The sequence below is a fragment of the Sarcophilus harrisii genome, chromosome X, assembly GCF_902635505.1.
Source record: "Sarcophilus harrisii chromosome X, mSarHar1.11, whole genome shotgun sequence".
NCBI classification, from domain to species: domain Eukaryota; kingdom Metazoa; phylum Chordata; class Mammalia; order Dasyuromorphia; family Dasyuridae; genus Sarcophilus; species Sarcophilus harrisii.
The window spans coordinates 39386978-39400704 of record NC_045432.1 but is presented as its reverse complement, the minus strand read 5'-3'; the positions used below and the strand labels follow the sequence as shown (position 1 = coordinate 39400704).

Here is a 13727-nt window from a genome sequence, read left to right as displayed (position 1 = left end):
TTGAAAATAAAAAGCTTTAATTAAAAAAAAAAAGATCTCTTTGGAATACAGGCCCAATAGAAACACTGCTGGATCAAAAGGTTTGCACAGTTTTGTAGCCCTTTGGACATAGCTCCAGATTGCTCTCCAGAATGGTTGAATCAGTTCACAACCCCACCAGCAATGCATCAGTGTCCCTGTTTTCCCACCTCCCCTCCAACATTCAGCATTATCTTTTCCTGTCATCTTAGCCAATCTGACAGGTGTGAGGTGGTACCTCAGAGTTATCTTAATTTGCATTTCTCTGCTCAGTAGTGACTTAGAGCGTTTTTCATGACTAGAAATGGCTTTAATTTCTTCGTCAGAATTAATTTCTTTATCTGAAGGGTGTCTGCAAAAGCAGCTTTTAAAAATTCCAGTGTTTTTTTTTTACTTCACGAGTGGGGAGGACGGTGCTTCGGCCTTCACTTCAGCTCTCCCCTCTGACCCGGAACCCCAAACCAAAAGCTTCGCCCTCCTGCAAGTGCGTTTAGTCAGCAGTGTCCCAGCCCCATGGCGTCGCGCTTACCAGAGGTACTGCTTTCTTTCCTGCCAGGGCTGGGGCCTTGCAGCATAGCTGGCCCTGGCTGTGCCCAATCAGGGGAGGTTCCTTCGGTCTGCCCGGACTCCGAGTCCCAACCCCTCACACGTCCAGGAGGTAACAGTTTCTGTGGCTCAGGCTGAGGCTCCAGCCACACTGGCAGGCCCTGGGCTCCTCATTTGGTGTTTGTGCAGAGCTAGCCTGGAAACACCTGGGGTCTTTTTTCCAGTCTACTTGGATTGTGCCTGAAGGACCCCTGTCCTGCCTCAGTCTTCTTGATTTTTCACTGGTCCATGGCCACCCTGAGGCACAATTTTTTTTCTGTTTGGGGGGAAAAATCTGGAGAGCTTGAAATTTACCAACCTACTCTGCCATCTTCCCAGAAAATCTGGCCGTTTTTAACCTTCCCATCCTCCCTTTTCTCTCTCTCTCTCTCTCTCTCTCTCTCTCTCTCTCTCCTCACAGCCACCATTGTAGTCTTTTAAGTCTTTTCACCTGGACTCTTTTTCTTTTAATTAGCTTTTTATTTACAAGATATATGCATGGGTAATTTTACATCATTGACAATTGCCAGACCTTCTCTTCCAATTTTTCCCCTCCTTCCTCCCACCCTTTCCCCCAGATAGCAGGTAGACCAATAGACCAATACATGTTATATATGGTCAAGTATAAATTAAATACAAGTATACATGCACCTGGACTCTTTTGATAGCAGCCTAATTGGCCTCCCTGCCTCAACTTTCTCCCTCCTCCAAACCATCCACTCAGCAGCCAAGCAGATTTTCCTATATTACAGATCTGACCATGTCATCCACCACCTGGCTCCCTAAATCCAGTGGCTCCCTAGTACCTCTGGGAATAAATTGAAACTGTTGGGCATGGAAAGCTCTTTGCCAGCTGGCCCCTTCCTGCCTTTCTAGTCTTCCAGGACTTTGCTATCTATCAAGTATTCTGCAATCCAAGAAGGCCCATCTACTTGCAGTTTTTCAAATGGGATTCATATTTCACCTCCTGACTCCACAACTTTGTTCTCCATTCCTAGAGTGCCCTACTCCCCCTCAGTGCTTCCTCTTACTTCCCCCTGGCTTCCTTCAAGGCAGAAGGACCTCACCTTTTTTTTCCTGAGGCCATTGGGGTTAAGTGACTTGCCCAGGGTCACACAGCCGGGATGTGTTAAGTGTCTGGGGTCAAATTTGAACTCAGATCCTCCTGACTTCAGGGCCGGTGCTCTATCCACTGCGCCATCTAGCTGCCCCTGTGAGTAGTAAGAATTAGGAGCCAATAAGATCTAACCAACTTGGGGCACCAGCCCACTTAACCCCAATTGCCTCAAAGGAAAAAAAAGCTGGCCAATTGGACACCACAGCTTCTCTTACCCCTTTCTTTTTGTTCCTCTCTTCTTCCTTCTCCTCTCCTCTCCTCCTCTCATGATATCCAGGGCCATCTCCAGTCATCCTGATCTATATGTTGCCCCTGGACCCAGATGGCACTGGAGGGGAAAGTGAGATGGGTGACCTTGCCCAGTCCTCCCAATTCACTTGCGTGACACGGCATCCCCTCTCTGGTGTCTCTTTGAGAACAAAGGACAAACAACCACCACGGCCTTTCAGGTGCTTAAGGTGCATTTTGAATGTATCTAGTTATTTACATGTTCTTTCCCTCATTAGAGTAGAAGCTCTTTGAAGGCAGAGGGTATTTTTACCTGTCCTATCCCTAGTACTTGACACATAGCAAGCACTTCATAAAACGTGTGTTGACAAACTATTAAACTATTCCCTAGCTGGGAGAGGGTTCAAATACAGAGTGTATCATTGTCATCTGGGAGCCAGCTCTGTGGCTCATTATCACCAGCCAGTGATGGATCCTTCAGCTGGAGATTTTTGCTCACTATCCATGGCAAAGGCATGAGCTTCCGCAATGAGAGTGCCCACATCCCAGGGACTACCTTGTTGATGGACTCCTAACATCAATTGTTTCTGTTTTGAAAAAGAGAAATGAAAAAAAAGAATGGAGTCCCCAGACTCTAGGCCAATGAGGTTGATTTTGACTCTTGGCAAAAATTTGATCAACTAATTTGAAGGATTGCTTAGGGAACATGCAGCCATGATAGGTGGCCCTCCTCCAGTGCAGGTCACGCCACACTAATCTCATCTCCTTTTCTGACAGTGTTTCTAGACTTAGCAAAAGTGCTAGATTTGCAGTCAGGAGACCTGGGTACGAATGGTGGCTCTGATGTTTAGCTGTGTGACCTTGGGCAAATTCATTTCCCTGGGCCTCAGTTTCCTCCTCTGTCAAATTAGGAGTTGGACTAGATGGCCTTTGAGGCCCCTTCCAGCTTTAATGATCTTGACTTGTAGATTAGAAACGTCACCTAGATTTTAGCAAAGCATTCAACAAAAGCACATGATGAAAGCTTGTTAAGTCGGTTTGGAGGTCTAGGAGGAGGGAGGTCTAGGGGGTCATGGGTATGGGTGTTACTGACAAAGAACGTTCCATCCCCAGAAATGATCACAGTATACAGCTCATGGCCACAAAAACGTTTCATCCTGCGTCTGGAATGGACTTCCTCCTCTCCTCTGCCTCAGCATCCTCTTTCTCTTTCAAGATGCAGTTCAAGCCCCATCTTCTTCAGGAACCTTTTTCCTGATCTCATCTGCTATGCCTTCCCTCCCTAATTACTTTGTATTTATTTGGTGGGTATAGATATACATACATATATACGTATATACATGTATATACATATATACATATATAGATACATAGCATCTATGTGTACTCTATGTATGTTTTTAGGTAGTATATAACTATATATATATCTCTACAACTTCACACAGCAGACACACATGCTGTATACCAATAGAATGTAAACTCCTGTAAAGTCAGAATTGCCTGTACTCCCAACACTTGGCATATAGGAGGTGTTTTAACAAATTCTTGTTTGAATCTGGTCAGACACCCAGGTCTCTTGAAGCAAGACAGCGCTACAGTGAAAAGAAGCGTTGGATCTGGAATCCAAGAACCTGAGTTCTAATCCTCTCCTCCCACCCCATCCCATTCCCACCAATCATTATTGCCCGTGTCACGCCAATGTCTGCATCATTTCATTTCTTTGAGTTGTGGCTTGTTTTTCTCTATAAAATGAGGCTGCCTGACCAGATGCTTTTGGTGGTGCTTTAATCTGTGGTCTGATGATTTCCCTCAGTGACCTTCCTGGGACTCACCAGTAGAAAAGTGGCCTGGGCTCTCTGGCCTAAGTCCCACTTGCCATATCCCAAGCAGGAACAAAAATCAAAGAAATCAGGAGATGGAGAGCCAATTTTCCTATAATTGAAAAACCAATGTATGATCCCAGAGAACTCTTAGTAAAATGTACCTGCCTTGAAGAGCAGATGCTTTTGGAAAGAATATCGTGTGTGTGTGTGTGTGTGTGTGTGTGTGTGTGTGTATTACAAGTTTGGGATTTTATTAGAAGTTTAGGGTTAGGAGTGGGCTTTCCAGAAATGACTGGTTTAAAAAGATATTGATGAGTATATTTTCTACAAAAACTGTCCAATGTCTAAAGCGAAGAAACAAAAACGCCAAAGATGCCAGCTTTGTCTAGGTGGTAGATAACTATGCCTTTTACCATTGATATTGAACATTTTTGCCCGAGGTTACCAGAGCCATTCTTGCCAACAACCATACTGGGCTCATAACTTTTCCTTTCACAGCAAGGGAATCATTTAGTTTCTGAAATCTATTTCAGACTTTTTTTTGGGGGGGGGGGGGAGATGACTACAAATCAGGAAATGATACAAGATTTATGAAATGAGCTTGTTATTTCACAGGGCCACAAAATAATCAATGTGAATAGAGTTGCAATGATGCTCAGTAGCTATGGCAAACCACACCAGTTTGCACATTTCTATTAGACTAGATAAGTACACTACTAAAATTTTAATTGCACCAACATTTTCATATATGCAAAGAGCAAAAAATATATTTGTTGTCTCAGCTATGCTTAAAAACAGTGCTTTTTGTACCTGCCTGGGTATGGAATTTCATCTCTCCTGAAATTAAAATCAAAGTGTTTGCCAAGCTGGCCCCTAAATCAATCCGTCAATTGCTTTGAGCCCTATTTCTTAAACGGCTCCGCTGTGTGCATAAGTAGACACTCCCTGATGTACAAATACATATCAGACATTTGCCGGTTCACGAGTTTCATCTTCCTGTTTTTGTCTGCTTAATCAGCCCTCTTCCCAAAGGTGCAAAAATAAAGAATGGCAGAAAATTTAAAAGGAAGGTAGCACTTGTTCTTTCTCACTAAGAAGAAATGGCTTTGCAAGGCTGGTTTTTTTTTTCCCCTTAAATGACAGCCTTTTCTAAGAGAAGATCCTAGAACACTGGCATAAGTTTTGTGAGGGATAATTGAGGGAGTATGAATATCAAAAACCAATCACCCTACTTGGGCAAACACAAACTAAGGTAAGACCCCATTGACCCTTCAACAATCCTTTCCCAGAGGAAAATGTTGTGTCCTACATTCAAAAGGGAACAATCTAAAAGCAGTCTATCAGATGAACCCCTCACACTCTACCCCAAAGGAAAGCCCAACATCTGCAGTCTGCTCTTCCTTCTCTCCCAGTTTGGAAGGCCTCATCTATCGCCAGCTCAGTGGAGGGCTGATGTACAGTAAAAAACCTTCTGCTGAGGTATAGGGGTCTGGCTACCATGGAGCAAGCTTCCCTTCTCCCCCTCCATACAAGCTAGAAAGTAGATCTGCCCAACTAAAAAGTGATGAGTTCATTAAATAGGTCTCAGGTGTCTGCCCACCCCAAAAGGGCAAGAACCAGCTTAGTGGGAACTACCATTTGACAGAAGTCTAACAATTCAGAAAACGAACTCGGTCACCTGACAGCATAAAAAAGTGGTAGAACTTTATTGAATATCCTTTTGAAACACGTATAATAGTATGGAGAAGCGATACAGCACCTCAAAACATACAATGACAAAATCTTGGACTACATGAAGAAGCACATCAGAGAAATGAGCACGCCACAGAATTCCTACATGGCACTATCGTACCAAAGACTCCGGCTAAAGCTAAAACTGCCATAAACGTAGTGTGAACCTATACACTACACAAAAGAGCAGCTTGCTGGGAACAAACTACAACACCAAAGAGATCAGTTCTAGCCAGGGATAAAACAATTTAAGGCAAGATTACTCTGATCCAAGAAAACAAAACAAAACAAAAAAAAAAAAAACCATTGAATTGTTTTTCCTGAAACATAAGTAGTCAGTATTTGCATTTGAAAAAAAGGAAGAGAGGGAGAAAAAAAAAAAAAAAAGAGTCCTCAGTATTCACTGCATCTCAAATAATTTCCATCACAATAAACTAAAAGCAAAATTGTAAATTTTGTTCTGTGCTCTTCCTAGGAAAAAAAAAACAAAACAAAAAAGTTCCAATACATATGGCAGCTCAAGTATTTCATGTTAAAAAGAAATAGAGAAACAAAGACAATTAGCCACAAAGCATGCTAAGGAGTTCTCAAAGTGCAATGTTTTTTAACTACTGAAAAGGCAACATTCTTCTCCCTTTCAGTTTGCAATCGATTTTGGAAACATGACTCGGAGATAAAGCCATGTTCCAGTTTACCCAAAAGCAGTTGGGTTTCCATTGGATGCTGGGAGTGGGCACAAGTGCGATAATAGGTCTATAAATTAATTTTCATTATCAACTACACTATTACACAAATGACACTTAGAAGCGGTCGACTCAAAAGAGTGCTACGTCTACTGCTTACAGTGAGAAAAGCGGCTTAAATAATGCCAAAAAGAGAAAGGGCCCAACCACAAAGTTTGTTTTATGCATCACATATGACCAAAACTTAAGCAGCAATTTAGCATCTAAAGGTAATCGTATGTGAGGCAGAATATTTTTATGTTTCAAGAGAGGCCTCTGAAATCCCCATCCTATTATGACCACCCTCCCACCCCTAGTCTCCCCCAAAGAATGTGCTGTACTATATCTTTCAGTACGAACAAAGAGGAATTACTTATTGAGCAGGAGGAATTTAAAAAAATTTTTTCAGTCACTTCCCTCCTCCATCTTTTACAAAGGGCACTGCATTGTGCTCATCAGCCTGGCTCTTTCTGGTCCAGGGAAACATGTGACTTCCCTACCCCATCCTTCCTTGCCAACATCAACCCCCCCACCCTCACCCAGGGGTGAAACATAATCAGAGCTAAAGCTGGTCAGTACAATTCTGCAATCAGGCTCTGGACCTGAAATAGGCCACTAGTAATGGCACAGCAAAGCAGGACCCATGGAGTGTTGTTGAAATCTTATTATCGGAAATAGATCCTGCTCCCAAATCTTTCTGGGAAAGAAAATCACCCCTTTCCCATCTCAAACTAAACCTTAGTCCCAAAATTTGGTATTTTGATTAAGTATCGAGTAACTAGAAAAATGAATAACTTGGCCTCTTTTTGTACTGGGTTGAAAAAGGCAGCAGGACCCATACTATCACTATGCAGGGGGCTGGAAACAATACAACTCCACAAAGTGCAGGCAAACAGGGGATATTTTTAGTTAAAGAATTGCTTGTTCACAATCTGTCCTATACAGAACACATACATTCTTGCTATGCCATATAAACAGGATTTATACAGCTTAAACGGTCAGATACATGCATTGGACTTGGTAGGTAGTACACATTTCTTCACAATTGCGTATGAGGATTTTACAATCGGGTTAGTGAGCAAAAGAAATATTAAGCTGGCCCATGCCGTGCATTATCTAACATATTTAACGGGGGCTCCGAATCATCCATTGGAAGAACCAGGCGGGTTCCCCGAATCACGAGTTCATGGTCCCCAAAGGCAAGTTCTCGATCCAGGACATCTTCAGAAGGGTTTCCCATCTGCCTTCTGGGAGCACTGGCTGACATCGAGTCGGTGCTAACGGTAGAATCGCCATACGTCAAGCTAATGTCGCCATCGTTCAAGATAAGATCGGAATCATCATCTTTCAGCTGTTCCTGATTCTAAACAAACAGATAAAACAAATGTTACTTTCAAGACAATTTTCTTATAAGGAGACCAAAATGTAAGTGTCACAGGTGAGCTAGGTCCATGAAAAATATTATTTACTTTCATATAAGCAATACCTAGAAATAAGTTATCCCCTGATATACTTAATTCTGAAGAGACGACAATGAACAGCAGGCAGCCTCAGCACCAGACCATTGATCTCTCAGGTCACCAACAGAAGGTTCTAATGATAACTCTCTTTAACTGTAAATTGTTTTGCAATGAGTAAGTCCCCCATAGCAGAGAAAAAAATGGCAACAAACCAATGAATGAATAAATAAATAAACAGAATTCCTGGGGCTAAGAATCAGTTTGCCCCACCCCCCAGTATCTTCCCTCCCCACCTTTCCCAGTTCTGCCCTCTGGGGCCAAGCAAAACAATGCTAAGCCCTCCTCCAGATGCCTACTGCTTTTGTCATCCCTCCACCCCCTAATCTTCCCTTCTTTAGGCTAAACAGCCCCAATTCTTTGGACTGATTTTTCTAAGTCATAGTTGTCAGCCATCTTGCCATCCTGGTCACCATCCTCTGGACATCAACGTCTCCCAAAAATGTGGTAGCCAGTACCAACACACAATCCTCTAGAGGCATGCAATGCCTCAGGGGAGAAAGACACTTTGCAAACCCAGGTATGAGTTATTACCATCAATATTTGACCACATCCATCTTGGCTGAGATGATACCCTCCGTTTCTTCCACAGTTGGGAAATTCTTGTCCCGAAACAGCTGAGATAAATATGCTATTCCATGGATTCTTTTTAGAGGGTAGGTCTGGGATTAGAAGGTTGGGTTTCAGATGTGAAAAATCAAACTATTTCAAACTCAGACTTCTTTCCTAAGTCTGGTCCATGCATCAGTCACCTAAGCTCTAATGCTTAGAAGTGAATGCAAGGACTCACAAACCCCAAACTGGAAGCTAAAGAAAGAAAGAGGGGATCTAGATGATGCCTTGACATGCTCATGGCTCCAACAAGAGGGAAGAGAGAAGTTGTGTCTAAGGTCCACAAAAATAAAAGCGCACACCACCACATGTCCTCCACTACTCACAGGAGTTGCACAAACACAGACTGAGATCCTCCTGCCACTTCGTGGGGGAAGATTTAGAAAAGGCCTAGCCCCGGCCACATACTGCAAAGCCAGGGACCAATCCAGTGCCACTAGAAAACTCCAGGTGCTCCAAAGACAGTACTTGGTACTGCCTGTCAGACTTTCACTCAGAATCACACGCAAAGGTTTCTGGGCATGCTCAAATGGCCCAATGGCTAAGTAAAAGATGCTCACTTCCTTAAAGCCCATGCATGCTTTGGTGGCTTAAAGAAACAACAACAGCAACAACAACAACAAAGAAATCCAGGGACCAGACAAGCTGAAGTTAGGTCAAGCACAGTTGTCGGAGGAGGACTACTTACTTCATAAGCTTGGGGGCTGGTCAGGCATCTCGCAAGGGGTCCGCAGAAACTAGGGAGCGTTGAAGTAAGAGGAGGCCCGCTGTGGGTCAGGAGTGGCTTCAGATAGCTGTGCTTGTTAAGGGAGAAAGAACCTCAAAAGTCCTTGTTAATCACACCAAAAGGCCCAACTTATTTAATGAAAGAAATCAATATCAAGTTAGAGAGCCCGAATCATGTTAAAGTCACTCCTTAATTAACTTAGGAAGAGAGAGGGAAAGGTTCTGCTAATCAATTCATCAGACAGCTTGAATCATGTGACTTAAAGTAGTGGTAGTGAAAGTAAGTTCTCCATCAAAATCTCCAAGTGAAAGCCTTAGAATTATTGCTCAAAAAATTGTCAAAGGGAACCGTCCTAATTCCAAAGACCTCTCTAAATTGTTATTTTGAAAAAAAAAATACATACTTCCATCACTAGTCTAGCTTCAATATTTACTTATTCCCACCAAAAAAAAATGAGCAAACTATCATGAGACAATGAGTAGCCCAGAAAAGGAAATGATGGTATAAAGTAGGAAGAAGCAGCATTGCCTCAAGCCCACCCCCTCTAAATCACTTATCAATGACCCAGCATTCAGAAATAACTTGATCATTATGCCACTCTTTATCATGACTAATCCCAAGAAACAAGCTAATACCTATTAGTATTTGCATAAAAATGCAACAGGTTGAGATAGTAAGTGACCTTTAAAATTCCCAGCTAGAATACTGTACCTCTCCCCCAAAGGCAAACAAATAAGATGATGGCTACCTATTCTTCAGAGCAAAAAAGCCAAGTTTTTAAAATAAACTCTAAATCTCCCAGGGCAGGCGAGCCAGTCTCACCTGTCTTGGTTTCCCAACACAAGGCCTGCCACATGAAAGGTGCTGAATTATCTGTTCATAACTATTAGGATTATAAACCTAAGGTAGAAACTGTCAAATGCTGGTAAAATTTACCCATTGATTTAAAACCCCCCACAGATCTCTGTTCTTATCAAAATGGTCATTCCCCACCTGTGATGAAAATCACACGTCATTCACTGCACCCATACTCTGGGTTTCTTGTCCAGATCTCCTGGGTTTCCCACAAGGAGAAGGGAGGAGGAAGGTGCTACTAGATTTATTGGGGGGGCGGGGGGGGGGGAATGGACATTCAATTTCAGGAAAGCCAAGAAAAAAAAAATAGAAAGCTGCACAAGTCAATCTTCAACTGTCACTAGTCTACTTGGTACTACTGAGGGGCCTCAAGTCTTGCTACTCATTAGATGTGGGAAGAAGTGGGTGGCACCCATGGAAGAATATGCTGTCCTTTTAAACATGTCTTTACATGAAGATGATTCTGTTATTTCATATCACACATTATCCAGAGCGCATACTTTGGTTAAAAAATAAGATTTACACAAAGGGCACTCAAATATTTGTTCAATGAAGTAAAATGGATGAAAAACATCAAAGATCCAGAAGGGTCTCATGTCCCAAATGCTGGTAAAATTGCTGCTTCTGATTTAATTAACATTAAGCAATTTCGCAAAGACTCGGCTCTCTCCCTAATGGAAGCCTTAATGCACCACAAGAACTTATATGTTCTTGCTTCTTGTAGAGAGTTGCTTTAGAAGCGAGAGTCCATTATGTTCTAACATACTGTAGGCTCTTAACCAAATGCACAAGGGGAAAAGATGAGTGTTCATTTTCTTTTCAAAGCTTTCATTGTTTAACTCAGGGGTTCTTAACCTGGGACCTCTTTGGAGGGAATTAAAGGGGATCTATGAACTTGGATGGGGAAAAAACAACATCTTTCTTTTTAATAATCTTTGGTTTCTTCATTTGGTCCCACATATGTCATCTTATGCATTTACAAACATGATTTTAAGAAATGGTCCACAGGCTTCACCAGCGTGTCCACGTGGTCCAAGGATCAAAAAGAGGGAAAACTTCAGTTCAATCTGTGAAGGCTGGATTTCAAGCCAGAGGAATTTAGTTAAAATCCCAGCCTGCTTTGAATCCCAGTATTGTTACGTGCTACCTGGGAGACCTTGGAAAGCCATTTCACCTTTCAAGACCTCAGTTTCCTCATCTGTAAGATGAAAGGGGTGGACTGGATAGTCTCTCATGCACAGAAAGGATGGGGGATATTTGATATGTTTACATATTTCCTAGGTATTTCTAAATGCAAGATAATACCAGTTCTGATAAAGAAGACTTGAAAAACCCAATAATGAGAGTGAATTTTATGATCTTTCCCTCTGTTCAATTGTCAGCTTAATATGCAGGAAATTAATTTTAATCAATATTAATAAGGGACTCACTTTAGACACATGGTTTTAGCAGTCCATAAAGGAGCAACACTGTCAAAAATATGTCTAGGAAGGACTGTAGTGTGTGTGTGTGTGGGGGGGGAGGTGGGGCACACAGGTTAAAACCCTAGGAAATAATTAAAATGGTCACTATGGGAGCTATCGCAGCTAGAAAATAAGGCTCATGTGGAACATAAGAGTTAGTGCTAGAAGGGTGCTTAAAAATGATGGAATTCAACCCCCTCATTTTACAGAAGAGAAAACAGAGGCACAGGGAGGAAAAGGGACGGACCCGGCTTAACAAAGCTAATAATGGACAAGGGCTCTTGCCCTCAAACCCCAATCCAGGGCTCTGCTACATTATACTGCTATGCTAGTAGCTATTCCTTTGGGAAAGGCATGTGCACTGTTGATAAACCAAACTCTTAAAGGTTTCTTCATCATCCTCTATTTTTGAACCCTGACCAACAAAAAGTTTCCCAAATGATATCCACAATGAAAAAAGTCAATGAAAACTGCATACTGCTCAATTATATGCTATGTGTGTCTGTTTAAGTATACACACACACACACACACACACACACACATCCCTTTGGACAGATGGTTCACTACATTCAGGAAACTGAACAGATCCCAATGATCCCAAACTGTTCACTGTCACAAAATCCTACTTTAATATCATTTCTGTAAAGCTACTTATCTATGAATGTCATGGAAGATCCTGAGCTCAGGAGAATCAAACTCAATAGCAATGGGGAAAGATGTCAATGTAGATTGGTGGTTCTGGAGTCAAGCAAGCTGGGCTTGCTCATGGCTCCCTGTGTGATGATGGGCAAGCTATTTTCCCTCAAGGAGCCTCCAGTTTTCTCATCTGTAAAGTGGGTAATGACAACCTCTCCCAGCACTGTTGTCAATAACAGATGAGAACACTTACAAAGAAAAGGGAAAACCATCTTTCCATTGTTGGCAACTTTTGCTTTTAGTGCCTCGAGACCCACTTAGCTAAGAAGAACTAGATCTTGCTCTCTCCTCAAAGGAGGAGAAGCACAAACCTGAGAGCAGCCAAGTCGGAATTCTCATTGCCCACCCTCCATATCCTCCTCGATTTAAGGATACTTATGGTCAAAGTTGTACCACATCCTGAAAAGCCAAGCACTTTCAGCTTTGGTGTTCCTTCTTTCATTTTCCGGGAAACTCTGTGTAACGAGAGGAGAAGGAGATTAGGCCAATGGAACAACAGGTTATGGATACCCATGTCCTCTCAAAGATTCAAGGGAAAAAGTCACATACCCTGGGCTATTTTGAAGGGTCATGTGGATGTCACCTGACATCCCTGTGCTATCCCCACTGCAACCTGCTGAGTTGCAGCCCTCTCCACCCAGGGAAAAAGCTCTGATCTACCCAACTCCTAGCAAATGTGGCCAGCAGCCTGCCACGAGGATTGCCCTGTCTGCTCTAGGGAGCTAGGTCAAGTCAGAGAAATTACAGTCTCAATAGCTGGCTTGTTTATCAGTTAGCAAGGTGAAGTTAAGTGATTTCTTTTCATCCTACCATGGAAGGAAACAAACCAAGAAATGTCTTTTGAAACTAAATACATTAATTTGTACTTTAACATATTTAACATGTATTGGTCAACCTGCCATCTCGGGGAGGGGATGGGGGGAAGGAGGGGAAAAATTGGAACAAAAGGTTTGGCAATTGTCAATGCTGAAAAATTACCCATGCATATATCTTGTAAATAAAAAGCTATAATTAAAAAAAAAGAAACTAAATACAACACAAACCATCTAAATTCTTCTGATTCTTTATGAATAATTACTATATGCGCTATGTAATGTAATATTTTGCACCTGCCATCCAGACATTCAAGTAGTCCCAAAAAGAGAAGAGATATGGGACTCTGCACTGGCTGATGAGATTTGTTAAATAGGAAATAAACAAACACCAGAAAGAAGCAATTCTGTTAGAAAGCAGGGTTTTTAACTGAAATGAGACTTTACAGATTTATTCCTGTACCTCAGAAATGTGGGTGGCATTAGGACAAGGGTAGGACATAGGGCAAACAAATTCTGGCATCCTTTAAACAGGTAGGCTCAACGATTTCTGGGTAATTCTGAAGGGCTGTTGCCGGTCACCAAGTTTAGAAGCGAGGGCAGCCAGCCAGCCAAAGGAAGGCTTCCATTAGAGTCCAGCCTTTGTGTGCAAACCCAAGTGGAAAAAGGCCCCCCTTGTCAGAGTGGTCACTTGGAAATGCAAGAACCCTCAAGATAGAAGAACCATCACCTTGGATACCATGAAACCAGCTATGCTCTGGAAAGAACAGCTTTGTTTTAAAAAAAAAATAGCAAAAAAGCGAGCTTTTTACTGACTTTC

The 13727-nt window shown here is 42.3% G+C and overlaps 1 protein-coding gene across 1 annotated transcript in view; it reads right to left on the bottom strand.

Annotated features, from left to right (window-relative positions):
• Positions 1-5450: 5450 nt before the first annotated feature.
• Positions 5451-13727, bottom strand: part of SLC9A6 (solute carrier family 9 member A6) — a 32148-nt gene continuing 23871 nt past the window's right edge. The window contains exons 14-16 of the mRNA XM_012553491.3: positions 12471-12550; positions 9042-9147; positions 5451-7587 (exon numbers count right to left, since the gene is read on the bottom strand). Coding sequence (XP_012408945.3) covers positions 7315-7587; positions 9042-9147; positions 12471-12550 — 459 coding nt within the window. The 3' untranslated portion in view covers positions 5451-7314. The remainder of the gene's footprint in view (positions 7588-9041; positions 9148-12470; positions 12551-13727) is intronic.